At 37.1% G+C, this 23300-nt stretch overlaps 1 protein-coding gene across 2 annotated transcripts in view; it reads right to left on the reverse strand.

Annotated features, from left to right (window-relative positions):
- The window catches only part of LOC134850947 (protein patched homolog 1-like), an 83448-nt gene that overhangs the window by 29703 nt on the left and 30445 nt on the right, over nucleotides 1-23300 (reverse strand). The window contains exons 2-4 of one of the 2 annotated variants that reach the window (XM_063866777.1): nucleotides 13721-13774; nucleotides 8268-8476; nucleotides 7760-7897 (exon numbers count right to left, since the gene is read on the reverse strand). In XM_063866777.1, the coding sequence (XP_063722847.1) occupies nucleotides 7760-7897; nucleotides 8268-8434 (305 nt within the window). In that variant the 5' untranslated portion in view covers nucleotides 8435-8476; nucleotides 13721-13774. The remainder of the gene's footprint in view (nucleotides 1-7759; nucleotides 7898-8267; nucleotides 8477-13720; nucleotides 13775-23300) is intronic. The other variant, XM_063866778.1, reaches the window with a different exon arrangement.

Genomic DNA, 23300 nt, shown 5'->3' on the forward strand with positions numbered 1-23300 from the left:
GTTTGATGTGAAAACGTACGTTTGTCGCATTGTTCATGATAGACTGACGCCTCAAATCCGCTTAGACATTTACTCATTTTCATAGACATTAAGCACCAATTTTTTTAATTGTCACAATTAAACAGAATTGATTGACGAAAACGGTTGAGTCTGGCTCCAAAATTTAAGAAGCACTCTTTGAAATGGAATGATAAAACTTTTTCTTCAACATAGCGCTTGTAAAAGTGATAAAACTTTAATATCTCTACTAAAATTTGAAATAAAGGTGGCCAAGGAAAAAATTGACAAATAAGGGTCCCGAATGTGAATGCATGGATACACCATTAACCGTACTAACTGACTGTACTGGGGAATGTAATTAACATGCCAGCAGACACCACAAACTGAAACAATTTCTCCTCCCTGTTCAAAATACACTCGAAACTTTCCAGTCTCTCAGAATGGCCAATTGAGTCAAACAAAGTTTCCAGAATGACTTCAGTTGTCTCGTGCATCAAACATCAAACGAAATCATTATGCACTTTACTTTAGAAAAATATTAACGAGAAAAACTCATAGTTATAAGTTAGTAATGCAATTGAAGCTGGAGGTGCATGCACCTAATCGATTGTTTGCTTTGAAAATATACTTCATTCATGCCGGAGGAAACTTTACCCAAAACCATAGTGCTCTCTCACCTAAGGACGGGATTAACCGCTTATTCAGGGCAGATTCCTCAGGTTTGGCTTAGTACTTTTCGAGAAAAGTGAAAAGGTTCCAAATTTATAAACGTTTCTCTACTTAAGTATAGGAAAATCCCCTTACGCAGGCAAAATCACCACAAACTGATCGTTCGATTAAATCTTTCTTGTCAGATTTGGCAGGGTAGTTTTCCAGAATAGTGAAGAATTGAAATTTCCAAAATCGAAAGGCCATAATTTTTTAACAGTAAATAGGGCATAGCCGCTAGCGCAAAAAAAATAATTTGCAAAACTTTTTGCACAACTATTCGATTGACCCCTTGCACATCTCTTCGATTGACCCCCTAAACTCATTGTAGGAATTTGTCGAACAATAAGACAAAAGTTTCCGAAGAAACTGTCAGAAATTCAAAAAATTGACTTTTTACAAGCCCAACACTATTTTTCTACATTATGCAAGGCGGTAGTAGTTTATGCAGAGAAAAATCCTAGCTCTAAGGGTGTAACTTTTTTTCTATGTAACTTTTTTTAATTCGGGCGTAGCGGCTGCTTATACAGGGGAGATTTCCGCTACCTTTTATTTCGATTGAATATCAGATTTGACAGGGTTATTTAAAAAAAATGGGTTAAGTAATCCCAAAAATGGGTCATACTTAAAAAATTAGTAAACTTGTCAACCCCAAATTGGACTTATCAGTGGCTCTAAGAACAGACCTTAAAGGCAAACCAGCTATGTTATTACAGCAAAACATAAATGTGAGCTAGTCTTCCTTCAGCATACAGCATGATTTCGTGTGATGAGCCAGGTTCCACCAGCAGCAGAAGAGCAACGGAAATTTGCAACTCTGACAACGCAGAGGTTCATCTTCAGCACCCATAGAAGGCAGCTGATAACGCAAGGTTTTCGCAGAAACAGAAGCAAATCGAATCTCGATAATGAAGAGCCATAAACTAACCTTCGAAGAGTTCGATGAACTCTACAAAAAAGCGTTGTACAAAATCTATGCCGATATCTACGATCAAAAAGAGGACTATAGAAAAATCATAAACTATCAATAAAACACGAGGAAGCACAAATGGAACAGAAGGAATGACGCAGAGGATGGGGCAACAATCCAACGCCAGCAATCCTAATATACGTGAGTTCCAACTGTTTTTAATTCCCGAGGATACCAAAAACTTAATCCTGGGATCTAGCATTACAGCGCGTATCAGAACCTAAACTTCTTCTATTATACCTAATGCTTCTATTATCCATTCTCACAGGGGTAGCAGTACCGAGGAAAAATCATAGTTTTAAAAAAATATGCTTGTTCGGACTTTGATAACAACGCGCAGGGCTACTATCGTTAAATCCAGTCAGGGTTTTTTCAAAAATAAGTCTGGTTTTTGACAAATTACTATTTTATCTCGTTCCTAACTGGGAATTTACAATGATAGTAATCTGGTTCCTAACTAGCTTACTTCTTTTTATGTATTGCGACGAAAGAGATCTTGTTATATAAAAGGCTCTTTGAATAAACGAGACGGAAAATTTTTTCCATGGGTTGGCACTAATTCAACAAATAAGCGCTCATGTATGTACTTATAGCCTCTCAAGCGCACTTTATTTTTATTATTATAATTGCTTGATTTATCGTTTTTATCAATCTCATTATCACTAAAAACCATCATTAGGAGGCTAACTTCTGCATGGCTCCGAATCAGACTACTTCGCTCTGGAGACATTCATCCAAAACAAGGTCTGAACATGAGTATCAGAAAAACAACGAAAAAACTCGAAGACTATAAAAGCAACATCAAATTCTTAAACATTAACCGCAGAAGTCTAAACAGGAAAAGGGGCGATCTTAAAGAACTAGTACACAAATGCGGATATAAAACAATTTATGAATTCTCTGAGACATGGTTCAATTATTCAAATGACCAGAACTTATAGACACTCGATAACAGACAGTTAACCGCATTTCGCTGTAATCGATCCGCGGAAGTCAGTGAGAAAAGCACAGGCGGTGGTGTTATGATTCTCATTCCAACAACCCTAAATCCTAAGCTTCGGAAAGATTTGAAATTTCTTAATGAGAAATATGGTAGCATCTGGGTGGATTTCAATACATCCAAAAAAAACGAAAGATCTACCTTGATAAACATCACCAAAAACTCTAAAAAATCTAACAGAACTGAATTTCTTGATGAAATTGCTACATCCATTAATTATGCGCAAGGTAACAACACAAATTTGATACTAATTAAAGATTACGATCTTAACTATCTTGATTATGACGAAGGAGAACCTCTGGACACAATTGTAACGCCATATAACTTAGAAGTTGCGAACAAATCAACACCAACTCATTCCAAATCACTGATTGATTAGATCATTACAAACCTAAGTTCAACGGATCAGTCCAAAAAGGCTCGAACGTTTAATCCACCAATCAACACAGACCAATCGCTAAAATTCTAACTACAGAGCTGAAAAATTGCAAAAACTACCTTTTAATGCACAATCTATGACAAATCAAACTATTCAGAAAACGATTTCAAGATGGCTCTATCAGAAATTAATTGGGAGCATTTTTATCAGCAAGGCCATCCAGAAGAGATCTTTCAAATAATCAACTCAAATGTAGTTGATTGCATAAAAAAATGCTCGCCACTAAAAACAATTTATATATGTAATGATAATCTAAAAATTAATCTCAACGATCACAATTTGTATTTCACAACTATTCACTTCAAAAAAACCACTGCAACAAAAATGGAAAACCATAAGCGATACTAGCAATTCAAATAACTCTGCAAATAAAATACCACAAATGAGAAACTCGTTTGGAGACTCAAAAAAAACAATGTGAAAGCAGCAAAAAGGAACAAAACTGCTCGTATATCTGGGCAAAGTCCTGAATTTTCTGACTGTCCCTTAATTCATACCGATTATTGAAAACCTTCATTTTGGACATCAAGGTTTGAAAATTTGAGTCGTACGAAATTAAAAAGACCAATTAGCTAGCCTCAACCCAATTTAGAATAATTTTGTTGTGGGGAATGAATAATTCTCCGCACATAAATAACTCGCATTACGTTCTCAGCATTATGAATAATCTCCTCAAAGCGCGTATAAATTAGTCCAAAGCATGGCCAATTTGGCAATTTTCAAACCCCAGAACTTCAAAAAAAACAATCGGGTAAAACGTGAACTCAAGAAATCGATATCTTTGGTAGGTATAAAAAAATTTGTTGGAAACTATTATTTCGATCGGCGAAAATTGACTGCATAAAAACACCACACCGAGCATAAATACTCCATTTTCTTCAAAATTTGGAACAAATATCCAATCTTAATGCAACAAAACAACCAGGTCCGTCCGATGCTCCGGAATGTCCTCTGATAGACGGCTGCAATGAAATCTATCCTCAAATGACTTTCTTTTTAAACGAATACATAAAACATAAAAATGTTCCTAGATCATCATAATCTACTATGGATGCAATACTTTTACTGTAGTGAAACCTTCCGAAATTGTATGGACAGAAACAAATACGTCGCAGTAGCCTTAAAAGATCTTTCGAAAGCTTTTGATTTGATCGATCATTAAATTCTTAAACTAAAATTAATTAGTCTGGGCTTCTCAGAATCTGCAATTGAGATGATTGGAAACTTCATCAGCAACAGAGAAAAAGACTAAAGTAAATAACACCGAATCGGACGGAATATTACTCCACCAAGGTGTGCCTCAAGGTACAGTCTTAGAACAATTATTCAAAAATTGCAAGAAGTGCAATGTTCACACGATACCCTATTTTTCTGCAATCATCAGAAAATTAACATTATTCTTCAGCATCTGCAAGAATCTTGTCAGAAACTTTTTCGCTACTTCACACAACATGACTTAAAACTAAAATTGACAAAACTTAGCTGATTATTTTCAGCAATAAGCAAAGCCGAAGTGGCCAAAATATACACAGTATACAACGATATGATAAAATTATTATAGAAAACTCACAAGTAAAGTATCTAGGGGTTATGCTTGATCAATACCTTACATTACACGGCGAAGTAAAAAAACATCTTGAGAAAAATGGTCTGGAATTAAAACACTGCAACTAATGAAAAAGCCTCTACCAATCAAGACTCGAATATTAATAAGGAAAGCCTTGGTAATTAGTCATCTACATTACGCATCCATACTCTTCAGCAGAATAACAACACATTTAGCAGTATCACTCGAAAAGAAGCTTAATTGGGCAATTTAGAACTGCTGCAATCGAAATGAATTCGATTTTTCATCAGATCTAAAACTGAATCACAAAATACTACCAGTATCAATGTTCCTCGACTGGAAACTAGAGCCAGCTCTGGAAAAAAAAATTCTACCAACATATACAAAAATCAAATACAAAAACAGTTGCATTGAAGAAAACAGAAGAACCAAAAAGTGATACTTCCAGGAAAGATTCAATGATCAGATTAAAGCTCCCAAAAATCGATTTTCTTGAAACATCGAAAAAATACATCCTAATATTTTCATATATTTCTGTTGAATAATTCCAATTGACAAAGGAATGTTAAAATAGCAACGTAACAAAACTCACGAAGAGTTAACAAAATCGATCATTCTTTTACAGATTAACTTTGAGCTGAAAAAAAGTTTTGAAGAACCCATACTCAAAACAATTAGCCAAAAGAAGAGGAAAAAAACTGATATAATTAAATTGGAGTAAATTCACAACCAAGTTAAAAACAAATTTGGAGTGGAACAAGCATTTAAAAACCAGACAAGCTCAGTATTTGTCTGTTAGTTGAAGAAAGTACAGATGGAGATGATCACCAATTTCAGTCATTCTGTGCACTAAGTTATTTACTGGAAAAAGTCTAGTACCAGGTTGCAACACTTTTGTCAACCACAAGGGTAGTTATTCCTTGAGGAGCGTTTCGAAACTTTTAGACTTACTTAAGAGTTTCTCAGAATCTGCAATTGAGATGATTGGAAACTTCATCAGCAACAGGGAAAAAGACTAAAGTAAATAACATCGAATCGGACGGAAAATTACTACACCAAGGTGTGCCTCAAGGTACAGTCTTAGGACCTTTAATTTTCAATCTCTATATAAAAGATCTATAAAAACAATTATTCAAAAATTGCAAGAAGTGCAATGTTCACACGATACCCTATTTTTCTGCAATTATCAGAAAATAAACATTGTTCTTCAGCATCTGCAAGAACCTTGTCAGAAACTTTTTCGCTACTTCACAAAACATGACTTAAAACTAAAATTGACAAAACTTAGCTGATTAATTTCAGCAATAAGCAAAGCCGAAGTGGCCAAAATATACACAGTATACAACTATATGATAATATTATTAAAAACTCAAAAGTAAAGTATCTAAAAAGAAAACTCAAAAAAAGAAGTATCTAGGAGTTATCCTTGATCAATATCTTACATTACAGGGCGAAGTAAAGAACTTCTTGAGAAAAATGGTCTGTGGAATTAAAACACGGCAACCAATTAAAAAAACCTCTACCAATCTAGACTCGAATATTATTAAGGAAAGCCTTGGTAATTAGTCATCTACATTACGCATCCATACTCTTCAGCAGAATAACAACACATTTACCAGTATCACTCGAAAAGAAGCTTAGCTGGGCAATTTAGAACTGCTGCAATCGAAATAAATTCGATTTTTCATCAGATCTAAAACTGAATCACAAAATGCTACCAGTATCAACGTTCCTCGACTGGAAACTAGAGCCAGCTCTCGAAAAAAAAAACAATATTCTACCAGCATATACAAAAATCATATTCAAAAACAGTTGCATTGAAGAAAACAAAAGAACCAAAAAGTGATACTTCCAGGAACGATTCAATGATCAGATTAAAGCTCCCAAAAATCGATTTTCTTGAAAAACATCGAAAAAATTCATCCTAATATTTTCATATACTTGTGTTGAATAATTCCAATTGACAAAGGATAAAATAGCAACGCAACAAAACTCACGAAGAGTTAACAAAATCGATAATTCTTTTACAGATTAACTTTGAGCTGAAAAAAAGTTTTGAAGAACCCATACTCAAAACAATTAGCCGAAGAAGAGGAAGAAAACTGATATACTTAAATTGGAGTAAATTCACAACCAAGTTAAAAACAAATTTGGAGTGGAACAAGCATTTAAAAACCAGACAAGCTCAATATTTGTCTGTTAGTTGAAGAAAGTACAGATTGAGATGATCACCAATTTCAGTCATCCTGTGCACTAAAATATTTACAGGAAAAAGTCTAGTACCAGGTTTTGTTAACCGCAAGGGCAGTTAATTCTTGAGGAGCGTTTCGAAATTTTTAGACTTACTTAAGAGTTTCACCATTCGATTAGGTTTACTGTTGAGGAGTCAAAAACCATTCATTTGAATAATGAATCTATGGCAAAATGAAGATTTGAAATAACATGCGGTCCGGGTGAAAGCAATCCTCTCTGCTTTCTATCGATTAACCAACTCTTTTTAAGGGGGGTAAATTCAGAATTGCGTTCTACAGCTAAAAAAAATACTTGGTAGATAAAATGGTTCATACAGCTAAAAAAAGGTTTAAGCTTTTGTTGCGTTTCAATGTGACCTTATTATTATGTTCGTCTTTCGGGTTTCCAAATGAGGTGATCTTTGCGCTATTTCATTAAGGATCAAATAAGCAACTGAACAAAACTTACGAAGCGAAAACAAGGCTGACAATCTTAGAGCAGACACCAGTTGAGCCGAAAAAGATGATTTTATAAAAAAGTGAAGTCCCACCGTACACAACAATGGACAACACTTGCACTTGCAACTACAATGAAATTTGTTTACAGCACAAGAAAAATCAGTGATGTGGCAACAAAGACGACAATCTTTGAGCAGACACCAACTGAACGGAACAGTAGTTAAATTCGAATTTTCATGAAACTGAGCATGTCAGCTGCACAGTGATTCAAATGATTGTGTTAAACTAGTTGTTAACCCAAAAAAAGGCTGAATTCCGATTTGATGACGCTTGCTAATCGCAAGCGTAAACGTCCTGTTCCAGACACGTAACTAATTGTTGTTACCTAGAATTGCTTGGGACCCACAACTTGGATGCATTAGTCTCTTCGTGGTATCTTCTCAGCCCCACCAGTGGAAGGGCAAAGATGGCGAACCCAATCAGAAGAGATGCCCAGGGGTATCTTCCACAAAACCCTCCGATTCTAAAACCATAATTAAAACATATGCACCTTAAATCTTAAGCAAACCTTTTTTGGGGCAGTTTTCTTTGGTTTTTGAGCGTTTCATAAAAATGAGGGGCCAAGCTTTCACATAGCTTTTGGTAGGGAAGCAATCATCTGTCTTGTCTTGTCCCTTGCTATTTTATTTACTCATTTGACGGGGTTAGGCTTCGAGGTATGCAAACTAGCTTCGAATAAGACTGAGTCACGCTTTGAACTCCTTTCACCACTCCCACTGATCAGTCAACCATCAGTAAATAACTGTAGTCGCTCAAAAGCTTCAATTACATTAGGACAGAAAACAATTTAGAGCACTCAATTAAGGCCAAATACAACACTTTACTCTACTTGCCTGTGGAAGACACCTTGAACGAATGACGTAATTCTATCCGAGATTTGTTCGAGAAAGACGAAGTTGCACGCATTGAATGAATCATCTTCTTCGTCAATTGAGGACATGTCCAAATCTTTCACCAACTCCAGTTCCGTCTCTCCATTTTTCTTCTCATCGTCTGCCATTTTTTTCACATTGATTTTAGCAATCAGCTCTTTTGGCGTGAACTAAAATCGAAAATCTAATCAATCAAATAATATAGAAGTCTTTTCGTTTCTGCCGCGAAGCAGACTATGTTATAACAGTAAAATGTGAACATAATTCCAACTATCTAGGTTATCAGTAACGCTTGGCACTATAACTATGGCGACATTTTCATTTTGAGGCATCTAAATGTACTTTTGAGGGTACTTTTGCTTGCTTTGAGAAGTGCCTAACTGCAATTCCCGAAATATGAATACATTTGCGACAAAATAGGTAACTTTTACAACTAACTTTACTCATTATGGCCAAATTATGGCGACATTCTTGTTCGTGTTTCGAAACAGAGAAACCTTTCTAGATACATGTCTTCGTAACTCAACACTGAGCATCAAACCGCCAATTTAAATTCGACTCTTTAAGGACCTATGTTCTATCAAATTGATAGAGGATATCTAGCAACCAGAGATGCAGATCTGATTGATTTCGGAAAATGTAGAAGGTCCATTGTTTGAATTTTGATCAAACGGACAAACAAAAGCGAAGCGGAGTTTGCATCACTTGTGATACAACAACAGCGTAGCATTGCAAGCTAGCAAGCGAAAACAAAATGAGACAAAGTATCTAAATCGAAAAAAAAGTTCAAAAAAAGATGATTGATTCAACTTATATAAAGCAGTCGAAAAACACAACCAACAGAATAAAATGAGCTTCTAGTATTAAATTAGCGACTATAAGCCGACATCACGTGAGTAGTCGCCCATTGAGCCGAAAACAAAAAACGCCCTAGAATATATTGTCTTAAAAAATTGGAGCGATTAGGTTTGAACTTTTATGACAAACAACTGACCTGAATTATATGAAAGACTAATAACAAATTTCTGTCCTTCAAGCAAAGCAAAACAAAATGACAATGCCGACAAAATATCAACCCAAATGATTAAGGCCGAACAAAACTCTCAATGGAGAAAAAAAAGAAAATATACAAATTAATTACGGTTAGTAAATTGAGAGGTTACAGGATTTAATCAACAACAATTCCAACCACAATGAAAATAGATTTCAGCAAAAAAAAATCAATCTAACAACTAAGCGAACAAACCATAAGCAGAAACAGCGAGAGGCCGATCATTCGATTTCTCCCGTCAGGCCGGAACTCCAAAAAAGATACGGCCGGGACTGCAACCACAGATCTTAAACTGGAAAAGCTATCGCGTTACCTCTGGAGCAAAAGGGAGAAGGGAACTGAAAGTTAGTAAGATTCAATATTTAAGAAAATTAAATTCCTTAGAAATTTGTAAAACAAAGTTGTTTACAGGAAACAAAAGTTAATTCCCGGTTACAAAACACATGATCTCGCACGTGTAAAAAAAAGCAAAAGGTAAGTCCATTTTGCTCGTTATTCTGTGAAATCAAATCGAGTTTTGCAACTCAAATATGACATTACTCAAAGCATTTCATAAAAAATTGTCGTACTGAAGCCCTTTCAGTTGCAACTCGGACGGCATCAAAATTTTCGAGAATAATTTCCCTTCGTTGAGAGAAACTGGAATGATTTATTTATTGAGTTTGGTTTGACTTTGAGCGAGTAAAGCGGTCTTACAAAACATAATCAACAGGCCGTTAGAAAAGAGCAAATGAACGCAAGGAAACAGAAAAGTGATGTTTTTTGAAAAAACATCATTTTTCGAATTTAAATGGGCTTGAAGCTCCTTGAAATTCGAAAATAATTTATGATTGACAGTGAAGTCCCATTTGTACCAAAATGAAAAATCGGTCCCATTTGTACCAAAATTATTCAACTCGGTTTCTGATTTATCGAATTGTGAGCCAACGAATGATTAAATTATTTTTCTACTGTTCAAACAGAAGAAGACTAAACAGTGTAATAGTGACCGCTGCAGTCACGTCAACGTGTTGCGAGCTTGCCAACAGAGGTATAATATACCGTATCTGGCGGATGGATAATACGGATATATTGTCGTTTAGTGTAATGCGAGCTGTTCAATTGGTAGTTTTATTTAGCGCTACTGGCTATCAATTGTATTTAGATTGGATTCATTATTTAAGATATGTCTCGAGCGGTAAAACCTATCTTGCTTTAAAGGATGCTGGTTCCGATTCCTAGCTTCTGATATCTCTCAAGCCGATCGGCGCAAGTAAGAGCATGATTAGGATATTTTATTCAGTTAATTTGTCTCCAATTGATTTCTAGCTCGATATAAGATTCCTATGATTGGTCTTAATTACCATCAATGTTTACATAGTTAAATAAATATATGATGCAGCTCTATTTTATCATCAAGGTGAATTATGTAATCTATTCGGTTCAAATGATTAATTAGAATGAATGACATCATGAAGGGATGTCACAAGAGGGTAGGACTCTAAAAACAAAATTACAGCCGGTTATAGCCGCAAAGCGGCGACGCTCGCCGACTGGCGACCTTAAACCAAGAGCTTAAAATAGTCGGCTTATTAGTCTTTGACCAAATGAATATTTTTGGTACTAACGCGATTGATTTTTTATGTTGGTACAAATGGGACTGATTTATAATTTTGGCACTAGTGATTACCCACCTTGACATTTTTTTGATAAAACTTACTAGCATGTAACGCACCTCCGGTGCTTCGAATTATTAACAAGTAATTGAAGCCGCATATATTGGAAAATAGATATGCATCCTTTGAGTATACGCAGACAGCCCCAAATTACAGGGTTCCTTATTACAAGTTTTGCGAAGTTTTTTATTCAAGTTTTTTTGCAACTCCTGAGAGTACTTTTACAGTACCCAACTACAACGTTGGGAAAATCAAAGAAAAAGAAAAGATATTTTTGGAAACCAGAAAAAACGTCACACCTCAAAAACTACCAAGATTTAAGCAGTCTTATTTGAAAGCATTATACGAAATCCTTGACAGTAATCTGACAGCACTCAACTACAGGATTGGGAATCTCAATTTTGTGAATTATTTCGTAATTTGAGTTTTCTGAAAATTTCTGAAAAAATCACAAAAATCGTCGTAAAGTTGGAAAAAATCACAAAAATCTCGTTAAGTTGGAAGCTTGAGCATTCTTAATTGAAAGCTAAATTCACCACCTCTGAGGTTACTCTGACAGCCCCCAACTAAGGGTTAAGAATTTCAGATTTTTAATAAAGGTTTACATTAACTTTTCGGAGTTTTTTATGAAAAATGACAAAAAAAAAACGTCATACCTGGAAAACTATAAGGTTTTGAGCTGTCATATTTGGAGGCAAATATTGAAACACCTGAGATTACCCTGAAAGAGCCTCACTATAGAGATGGGAACTTCAAATTTGGTGACACTTTTTATATCTAAGTTCTCGGAAAATTCCTAAAAACTTCATATCTCGAAAACTACTAAGATTTGAGCAGTCATATTTAGAGGCAAGATTCGCAACCCCTGAGAATAATCTCAGTTTCCAACAAAAGGATTGAGATCTTCTCAAACTTTTCAAATTTTTTAAAATCTAAGTTTTTTTTTGAAACTTTTTGAAAAAATCAAAAAGAAAACGTCATATATCGAAAACTACAAGGATTTGAGAAGTGAGATTTGTAGGCAAAAATTGCAAACCCTGATAGTACCCTGACGGCACCCAACTACATTGTGAGAATTTCAAACATTGAGAAACTTTTAAAAGTAAATTTTCTAGAAATATTTTAAAAAATCTCGAAAATTGCTATATCTCGTAAACTAAGAGGATTTAGTTATTCATATATGGAGGTAGAATCGCAAAACCTGGGAGAGCCTTGACAACATCCCACTATTGTTTTGCTAATTTCAAACTTGATGAAATAAACACTGAATTTAAACAGGAAAATCGAAAAAAACTTGACCATTGCAATATACGATATATCTTAAACGTGCAGAAATTCTGTTGTTAAACATGGAAACATAATACGTGGAAAAGGCTAAAATATGGCGAGATAGTGAAGCACACATTTAAATATATAATAGCTTTCAAATAAAAAACCTGGATCAAAAAGAAGCTTTTATTTTGTGACCTCTATACTTTGTCCGTTCCATAGTGGAGTTTGCCTTCCTTTTAACAAAGTAAACGTGCAGAAGAAATCAAAAAACAAACCGCAAAATAAACAAATTATGGCCTGAACAAATGTACACTAGTGGGCAAAAATAAGCGCAAATTCTAGACTTTACTGTAAAATGCCCGTTTTCTATGTACATTTTGGGCAACAATTTCCTTCGCAGTTCAGTTAAAATTTTTACATTGACCGAGAGAAAATGATCAGAGCTAACATCTGTGAAAGTATCAATATTTGGTTTTAAATGACTTACCAATGTAATCCGGGTCTGAAAGTGCCAGTTTTCCTCATCTGCTTTAAGTTTTTTGATTCGCGTGAATAAGTAACAAAGGTCTGAATTTTGTAAAAATTTCACACTGATTGTTTCCATTTTCTCGCTAAGAGTGTTTCACGTTGTATGAACAATTTTTTTACTCCGCTTACTCAAGAAAGATTTCACTACGATGCAAAACTCAGAGCAGATGAGGAAATCTGGCACTTTCAGACCCGGATTACATTGGTAAGTCATTGAAACCAAATATTGATACTTTCACAGATCGTAGCTGTGGTCATTTGATCTCGGACAATGTTAAAATTTTACTGAATATTGAAAGAAATGTTGTCCAAAATGTAAATTGAAAACAGGCAATTTACCGAGTAAAATCCTGAATTTGCACTTAAATTTGTCCTTTAGTGTGAATTCTTTTCCTGAAAAAAAATCATCACGACCTATAAAACAGTTTCCACTACGTTCATCGACTCGTAGATATTTCAGTCCAGAAAAACTACAATTGGAAGATTACGTCTCAAATGGCATAATTCCCATATGGCAAAAAAAATGGAAAATTTCGCAAATGGCATAAATTTTACGCAATTGTTGCATCAGAAGCTTCATTTAGAATTTCCATCATCATGAAAGTTTTTTAAAAAATTAAGACACTTAAAAGCGAGAACAAAATCTGAATTATTTCTTAGAATTTTTGTGTGCTATTAGTTTTTCACACCATTCACAGAAAAAACGACATTTTGTTGTAAAAAAAAAACATTGTGGTCTAAGCATTCTGTGCTAATTGCACAGCAAGTGAACGCCCCCTTCGAGAGAAAAAGTGTTTTGTGTCACTTCCACTTAGTGTCACTTGAACATCAACCAGCTATCATTGTTTATTCATTGTTTTTTTCCCGATACTTAGTTTTTTATGATGCACCGTTTTGAAACTATTTACCTTCCAACAAATCGAATTCCATGTGTTCAACTGATTCGCGTGGCATTAAATTCCCTGAAGATATAAATAACAAATATAAGACTAAGGCATGTTATTAAAATCAAAAAACACAATTACCGAATGAATGAATATAAAAAACACTGAATTTCCCTTTGCTGTGTTACCATTATACAAATGACACAAAATCAGGCGGTGTACAATTTTAGTGTATCTTATAATGTATTAGCAGCGTTAAAATTGCAAATTCAAACAAACATTTTCGCACACTTCTGTGCATCCTCAGGTTTCAAAAATCCAATCTATCTGTACAAAATTATCAAAGATCGTAAAAAGTGTCATACACATGATTATTTCAAAACTTAAAAAACTTAACCAATCACAACTTCACAATTATTAATAAAATTGATTTTTTTTGGCTCAAAATCCATATTACAAGTACAAATTTATAACCACATCAAATGGAATTAACGTGGAGAAAACTCCCGGGGGCAGCGGGGCAGATGGGAATGTATCCAATGTATCCAATCATCGGTGGTGGATCAGTTCATTTACAAGAAGCGGGTCCGGGTCGCTTTTGAACGTCTCAATAATAGCTGCAGCATTTCCCATTTGCACTGCTACTCCCAAACGTTGTCTTAGATATTCAGTTGCTCTCTTCTAGAAAGAAAGAAAGAAAGAATTTATTTCTTCAGATATGATGCATACAAAAACATTTAACAATCAAACATGCGAACAAAATCTACAAAGCATCAATTAATCATCTGAAGAGGATAGACAAAGGTCAAAGATATGACCACTGGGTGTCTACAACAACCAGTTCAGTACAACAAACAAGAACTGAAAACCAGTATAAGTGAACTGAAGACAAGTATATGTAAATAAAATTAGAAGAGCCTAAATTTAAGTGTTACCTTTTGTGTTATGGTGTTGCAATTGTGCCTTTGTTATAATCTTCAAAAACCCTGGTATCTCGAAATTTCTAAAGTCTTAGAAGCTCATCATCTTTTCAGCCAGTATTCAGAGCCTCATATGAGGTTCTGACAGCATCCAGTGACAGACGTAATGAGAAAAAAAAACAAAAAAACAAAAATTTTTCTCTCTCAAATCCGTCTAAGTACATGAGAAAATCAAAATTTTCATAAAAATGTCGATATCTCGAAAACTAGCAAGTTTTAGATGCTCATATTTTCGCATTAGAATCCGAAGCTAAAAAGGGTTTCTGATAGCACACAACTCAAGGGTTAAATATTTAGCATTGAACAGAAACGGGAAATTATTTAAACACATTTTGTACTAATTCATAATTACCAAGAATGTAGTTATCTCTAAACTTATGAACAAATAGAATTTCATCATTTCTATCCATAAGTTGTGATAAATTTGTGTGATAAACTTATTAAATAGTTTCATATGTTATGACTGATCCTGAGGGAACACAGCCTGCCCCCCAGCGGCTCAACTCCACATCTGGCCTTGTGACCGCTGACTACTACCCAACCGTGGATGATCTACTTCGGGCTGACGGCACTGAGACGTTCGGAAAGCTGACTGGAAAGCTGAAAAAAGACAGCATACTTTGCCTGTTGCGCGAAGCTGTTACGCAACTTCGGGAAGCTAAGTATAATCAAAATAGTTGTACTCATGCTGTTGATGCAGGGGAAGATGCCGATAAACGTCTTGATGTTATTGAAAAGAAACTTGATGTTGTTGTTGAGAAGCTTGAAAAGACCGATCCCCAATTACCCCGAATCAAAGTTTCATCTGTTTCGTCACCGGAGCTACTTGAGAAGTTGGACGAGATCAGGATTCAAGGCATACCTGAAAGCTCTGCCAATTCTGCTAACAAGCGCTTTGAGGATGATGGGAAATCAGTGACTGATATACTTGAATATCTCGAGGCAAATTCTTCTACGGGGATTCAGGAGGTCTTCCGCGTGGGAAAACCCAATACGGATCCAAATAAGCCGAGACCTGTTATAATCAAATTCAATTCTGTTTGGTCTACAAGGAAGATTCTAAGCAAGAGTTACAATCTGAAAGAGTATTGTGATGCTGTCTATATTTCCAAGTCCCTAACCAAAGCTGGCCAGGAACTTGAAAGGCAGCTCCTGAAACGACGTCGTGAACTAATCGAAGGCGGCTATGATCGCAAGCAGATCAAAATTCGTGACCTGAAGCTTTATCTTGATGACGAGTTGCAACAACTTGAGCCAAAGCAAAATTGACTAGAGAAAAAGTTATCGATTGTCTTTTTCAATTGCCAAAGTATGCTCTCTTTGGAAAGAAGATTGAAGTTTGTTAATATGTTATACAAATGGAATTGTGATATTATTTGCTTGACTGAAACCTGGTTGACCAGCACGGTTGAATCATCGTTTGTTTTCCCGTATGCTGATTACACTGTTCTTGCTCGCTCTGATCGTAAAAATGGTGAACACGGAGGTAGCCTTATTGCTATAAAGGGCTCAATTCCTTCTACGTTCCATATTCAACCGGTTGTTTGCGAATCCCCTGTTGGCTGTGCAGTTTTATTGGTTTCAGCTTCGCTCCTTATTTGCATTGCTGTCATCTATAATCCTCCCGCTTCTTCGCATTTCAGATTATCCGTTATAAGCATTAGTGAGTTTTTGGAAACTGCACATATTGCATTCAAATCTGAATGTGCTAAGCGCGGATCTCTGCACGACAGCTACTTCCTTGTCTCGGGTGATATGAATCTTCCCAATATTGACTGGTACTCTTGCTACAGCTCCTCGAGCTATGACGCAAACTTGCTTTCTTTGTTTCATGATTATGATCTAGAGCAGCACATCTTTGAACCAACACATTGCAGTGGGAGCATTCTCGATATCCTATTGCTTAACCGTGCTAATCCTGGTGATATTGAAGTTTTGGAGTCCGATTTCTCTGATCACAAGCCTGTCAGCATTACGTTTCCTACTAAATCAGACGATGAAATTCGACCAGTAGCCTACTCCAAATCCTCCTTTGACTATACTACGTTCTCCGTGATGCTTAATTCTGGTTATAATGCTCTGCAGTATGCCCATTTGTATGATGACTTCAGCGTGGTGATTTTCTCAATTCTAAATGAGAGTGTGCGTGTTTCTTCCTACCGTAAAAGACTCAAACGTCAAAATCTGCCGTTTTATTATTCTTCACATACGGTCCACCTTTTAAATAAACTTGGCACCCAGAAAAAGCGCAATCCCATGCACGATCATAGCACTCTTGTAGACAGTCTAAATGTGTCAATGGAACTTGACAAGGTCTGCTTCCTGCAATCCTATGAGACTATGGACGTCAATTCTTGCTTCAAGATTTTGAAAAGCTTGAGCAATTCTTCTCCCTACCCAGGCACAATGCATTTTGCAAAAAGATCTGCTTCCACTACTATTGAGAAGGCAAATCTTTTTAATGACTTTTTTGCGTCTGTCTTCAAGACCTCCGGGGAGATTCAGATTACCAGCCTTAGTACTTCTTCTACCATTGAGTTGTGCAAGGTGTCTGTTAGTCATGAAAAAGTCTTACATTTTCTTCAGTCGGCAAATGACTCTGCTTCTGTCTGCTGTGACGATGTCCCGCCGGCTTTCCTAAAACATTGTGCATTTCAACTGAGTCCTCTAGTGGCTGCTCTCTATGAAGACATTTTAAAGCGAAAAAAGTGGCCCGATGTTTGGAAAACTGCGTACATAACTCCTCTTTACAAGAAGGATAGCCACAGTGATGTGTCCAATTATCGTCCCATCAGCCTGCTACCGAAACTTTCCCTCGGTCTGGAGCGTATCTTATTTGATTACATTTACACTAGCATTAGGCCGAAAATTACGAAATACCAATCCGGCTTTATGTCAAGGCGTTCAACTGTCACGCAACTGTTAAACTTCTGTGATGAGCTTTATAGGAATCACGAACTTGGTATTTCGTCTTTTGTTTTTTATGTGGATATCAAAAAGGCGTTTGACTCGGTTCCTCACCATAAATTGCTCAAAAAACTTGCGGATTTCGGTTTGGATGTTAGCTTTCTCCAATTACTTAAAAGTTATCTTTCTGGACGCTTTCAACGTGTGCGAATCAATGGTGTGCTCTCTGATTTTGTGAGCATTATGAGTGGTGTCCCGCAAGGTAGTATTCTGGGGCCGTTATTGTTCTTGTTATTTGTGAACGATCTTCCTGATTATCTCTTATCCAAGCCATCCCTCTTTGCTGATGATCTGAAATGCTGCAGTACCTCTGTTCCCGTACTTCAACGCGATCTAGATGCTGTTATCAATTGGTGTGGCGAAAATTCTCTCGATTTACATCCTGACAAATGTAAAGTCCTGAAGTTTTTTAACCACAGCTCTGAAAACCCAGATCTCTATATTGGTGATCACAAAATCGATGAATCTTTAGACGTCAAAGATCTTGGGATCATTTTCAGTTCTGATTTATCGTGGTCGCACCATGTTTCTGAAAAGTTATTCAAGTGCAACAAAGTGTACTTTATGTTAAAGCGAAATGTTCCGAGCAGTACTCCGAGACAAACGAAGGTTCGGCTCTACAAAGCATGTATTCTATCTGTGCTTACTTATGGTTCTTCTATCTGGATACCTAACAAGACCGACTTATCCAAGCTCGAAGCTTTCAACAGAAGATGTGTGAGATGGATCGGTCTGTCAGGTGATTATAAAACGTCACTGATAAAGTTAGGAATCTATCCTCTGCCATATCATATTGAAATCTCAAATCTTCTGTTTTTCCATAAACTGTTTCAGGACAAGTACGATTTAAACCCCTTCGATTTTGTTGATATAAATGACCCATCTGTATCATTACGGAGTGTTGATATATACTCTTTCAAATTAAAGAAGCGAAAATACGAGAAGACAAAGTCCTTTTATTTTGACCGTATTCCTAGACTATTGAATTTCATGAAGCTTGATGTCCGTCTATCATTCCCCCGGTACAAGCGTGAAGTTATGAAGTTCTATGATACGAAGCTACGTCAAACATTCGAAGAAAACATTCCGTGTACTTGGTATGGAAAGTGCTGCTGTACCTTCTGCCGGTCATAGTTTATTTTATATATTTATATATTTTTTTTTTTTCGTTTTATGTTTGCATTTCATTATTTGTGATTGTAAACTCCCCACGGGGTAAATTAAGCCTTCCTCTCTCTCTCTCTCTCATAAGGCCGAAGTTCTTCGGCAACAAGCTTATCTCACCCAAAATATTTAAGATCCTTGAACCTCTGTATGTTAATGACTGTAATTTAGTTTAATTCTTGCAAAAAGGAGGACAAAAGGTAATAGAACTCGATTTTCTAGTATTGTATGCAAAGTTTTTCAGTGTAAACAACAAATTAAGATATGGATTTGGATTTCTATTATGAGCAAATCTCAAACAGAAATTCTGTAGATCATAAATATACAGTTCATGTACTGTTTATATTTTATTATCATAAAAAGTACTGGTAATGCTGTCATATTTTCTTTTGAAAAAAATCCTTCTTATGATTTATCTTTTTTTAAACAAATGAATTTGATTAAGCGCTGCAAAGCTAGTTCCGCCATATACGAGAAAGCCATATTGTATAATTGGTTTAATGTTAGCATTATAATATTTCAACAAAACACATTTTGGAACACAATACCTCATTTTTGAAACAACACCACAATGTCTACCTAGTTTAATTTTCAATTTTTCAATGTGCTGAGTGAATGTTAACTTACAATCAACTATTACTCCTAAATACTTACATGCTGACTGAGGATTATACACAATATTATCAATTTCAATTTTAAGGTTAGAAGCACTTCCATTATTAAATAGTTTCAGATACTTGAAATGTTTTGTAACATTCGCCCAATGTGCCAGTCGGTCATATTTGGAAGTTTGACCTTGAGAAGAGCAGAAAACACTTGATTTTGGAGTGAAATTTAATTTTTCAAAATTTCGAATGGAACATGTCATGCACGATTTTCAGGCGATAACTGAAAATCAGAAAAAGAAAAGAGAACAATTTCAGAACAATTGCGGTAAAGTTGTCAGATAAAAACGAGTGTGAAATTGCAATTCGCAATTTCCATCATAGTGAACAAGAGTAGAGCTGTCCTATCTGAAATAGAAGACAGAGTGTTCCCGAGAGAACAATTATTCGAACTGGACCAGAGTGAACCTTCGACGGAAAGGTGGACAGCTTGAGTGTCCCAATGGTCCACATAAAACTGCAGTCTAGAGTAAAAACTTGTTCTTGTTGTTAAAACTGACTGACATTAAACTTATCTTAGTTACTTTATTGATTCTTGAGTTGTTTATCGACTTATTTACTTCCTGGTTCTTGAGCGTGCTACAATGTGAGTACTTAATTTAATTTCTAGAGTGTGTTTTATGATTGTTATGTTGAGGTAAGGCGAGTTTTAGGTTGATCCATCTGAAATGGATCAAAGTTCCACTGTCTAATAAAAAAGCAACTTAACGGATTGTTCCAACCCGGTTTTTAACGGCGTTCATGTATTTTGGGTATTTTGAGACCTAAGTATGGGGACGTTCTTAATTCTAGAGTGGGGGGATATTTTGGTAGTAGCCTTAAGCAGTAGCGGGTCGTAGTCTCATGTCACAAGCGAACCGAATTGGCTCCGACTGATTTGAGGTGGAAAAACACAAGAGATAGTGTCCCTGACTCCCGAGCCAATAGTTATAGGGCCTATTTTTCTTAAGCCTCATGTGTGACTGTAGTAGACGAATGTTACATAGTGTTTTTATGGCGCTCCTGGGTGTTTACGACATCAAGACTACGGAGTCGAACCCACTTGAGACAGCTTCGGGCTGAATGCCCATTCTAGAGTACCGGCGGTACGGTTCGACAGGAACGTGCAAACCTTCCGGTTGTACCGTGATAGCTTTTTAAGAAAACTCGAGAAAATTTCCTGGTACGCTCTCCGAACGAGGCTTAGCTAACCGAGTAAAGGGGGGCAACTAGGGGGACAAAAACACGAGCAAAAAGACAAAAAGCAAAACAAAAACCAAAAAAGAATAGAAAAAGGAACAAAAACCATAAAACGAAAAAAGACAGTGACTTTGACACCAGATTAGTTGGATCAAACCTTTATATTAATTAAATAGTATACCCATACTGTTTTACAAGTTCGATCGTTTCGATCAACCTAGCAATTTAAACCAGTAAACTGAATAAAGTGCCCGAAGTGGGGCGTTGTCAAGGGTTTTCAGATAGCTTGGAACTTAGCTGGACCAATAGGAGACTTGACTGGAAGAGGTGACCAGCCGAGTGGGAAAGTGGTTCAGGGACACTTGAGCTGAACCAATAGGAGACTTGACTGGAAGAGGTGACCAGCCGAGTGGGAAAGTGGTTCAGGGACACTTGGCTGAACCAATAGGAGACTGGACTGGAACAGGTGACCAGTCGAGTGGGAAAGCAGCCAAGAAGGATTTGGCAATTCTCGAGTTCTCAAGTTGGGCAGAACGGGTATCGTTAGAATCCACATTACATTATAGGAGATAAGTGTAAAATTGGATAAGCGAAATCCCCCAGTTTTGAGGAACGTTTTTACTTGAGCAGGCCTGGAAACAGGTCTACGGTTTTCTCTTGAGAGGTTTAGCACCCGGCGCTTAAAGTAATTTTTAGGCTTAAGAAGGGGGCTAGAAAGGGGGGAGGTTAGAAGGGGGACTGGTTAGGCTAGAGGTTGGCGGTTGTAAATTGCAAAAAGGGGGAAATTAGAGTAACTAATTAGTCGACATCGTTGACTTAGTTACATTAGAAATTAACACGCGTTGGTAATATTAGGTGGAGATCCAAAATCCAACTCGAGTTAAGGCTGGTACGCTGGTTGGTTTGGTAGGGGGGACCGGATATAGACAGCTTTTGTGATACCCCATAAGATCACTAGTGGGGGGAGGAAAACGCGTGGCAATTAGGTACCAGACATTTTTTTAGACGAAAGGTAGACATTGGTCACCTTTAAATTTTAGGTGGGCTCATTTTTCTGTTTTTATTATTTTTCTTACTTAAAATTTTTGTTGCATTTTATTGAGGATTTGTGTTTGGTTTTATACGAACAGGTGATCACAAGATACCTGCGCACCTACATTGAAATAGAAACAACCAAAAAGAAGAGGGGGGTCAGCATTTGGCTTTTAAGAGAGGGTTTTTGGGAAAATTTTACTAGAGCTTGAGTGGTGGTACAAGGTACGGTGGTTCAAGAAGACCCTACAACGAGGAAGACACTCCGTGACGAGTATTGGGACAAGACCGAAGAAGTCTTGGGACAGAGCAGTCTTGGGATAGTGGTCTTGGGACAGGGTCTTGGGACAGTGGTCTTGGGACAGGGTCTTGGGACAGTGGTCTTGGGACAGGGTCTTGGGACAGTGGTCTTGGGACAGTGGTCTTGGGACAGGGTCTTGGGACAGGGTCTTGGGACAGTGGTCTTGGGACAGGGTCTTGGGACAGTGGTCTTGGGACAGTGGTCTTGGGACAGGGTCTTGGGACAGGGTCTTGGGACAGGGTCTTGGGACAGTGGTCTTGGGACAGGGTCTTGGGACAGGGGTCTTGGGACAGTGGTCTTGGGACAGGGTCTTGGGACAGTGGTCTTGGGACAGTCTTGGGACAGTGGTCTTGGGACACTAGTCTTGGGACACTAGTCTTGGGACACCAGCCTTGGGACACTGGTCTTGGGACACTACCCTTGGGACACTAGTCTTGGGACACTAGTCTTGGGACACCAGCCTTGGGACACTGGTCTTGGGACACTACCCTTGGGACACTAGTCTTGGGACAGTAGTCTTGGGACACTAGCCTTGGGACACTAGTCTTGGGACAGTAGTCTTGGGACACTGGTCTTGGGACACTACCCTTGGGACAGTAGTCTTGGGACACTAGCCTTGGGACACTAGCCTTGGGACAGTATCCTTGGGACACTAGCCTTGGGACACTGGTCTTGGGACAGTAGTCTTGGGACACTAGTCTTGGAACAGTGGTCTTGGTACAAGGGTCTTAGGACACTAACGGAGAGTACTGTGATAGTGACGAATAGTCTTGGGACGGTATAGAAATTGAAGTCAAATTACAACAAGTGCGTTTTAAGACAGAATAAGACAAATCGAAATAGGTAGGGTTAAGACCAAATTAAGGAAAATTTTTCGGAGGTTTTAGAAAGAGAATTGGATAAGGTTTTTAACACGTTGTACAGAATTTGTTACCACAAAAAAATATTTTTTTTACCCTTAGAATAGAATCGTGTATATAATAAAATTGTAAATAGAAGCAGTTGTAAATAGAAATAATGAGGCGGAGTAGGGTACCGGTGCTCGAAAAAAGGTCAAGTGGATCAAACACGAAATATAATTCATCGCTGCGCGGAACGACATCAACGGGCCCAAAGATAACGAAGACGAACTTTTCAGTTAACATGGTCAGCACAAGGAGTACAGCGGAGAACAGGGCGAAAGAGGGCACGGAAGGGGAGCGAGTAGAACCCACCATCGAGATTGATCTAGAGACACCCGATCAAAGTGTGGATGAAACAAGGAAGATGGCGACAGAGTCAACTCCAATGCCCAATGCAGAGGAACCGAACCAGAA

The sequence above is a fragment of the Symsagittifera roscoffensis genome, chromosome 7 (genome assembly GCF_963678635.1).
Source record: "Symsagittifera roscoffensis chromosome 7, txSymRosc1.1, whole genome shotgun sequence".
In the NCBI taxonomy this organism is placed as follows: domain Eukaryota; kingdom Metazoa; phylum Xenacoelomorpha; order Acoela; family Convolutidae; genus Symsagittifera; species Symsagittifera roscoffensis.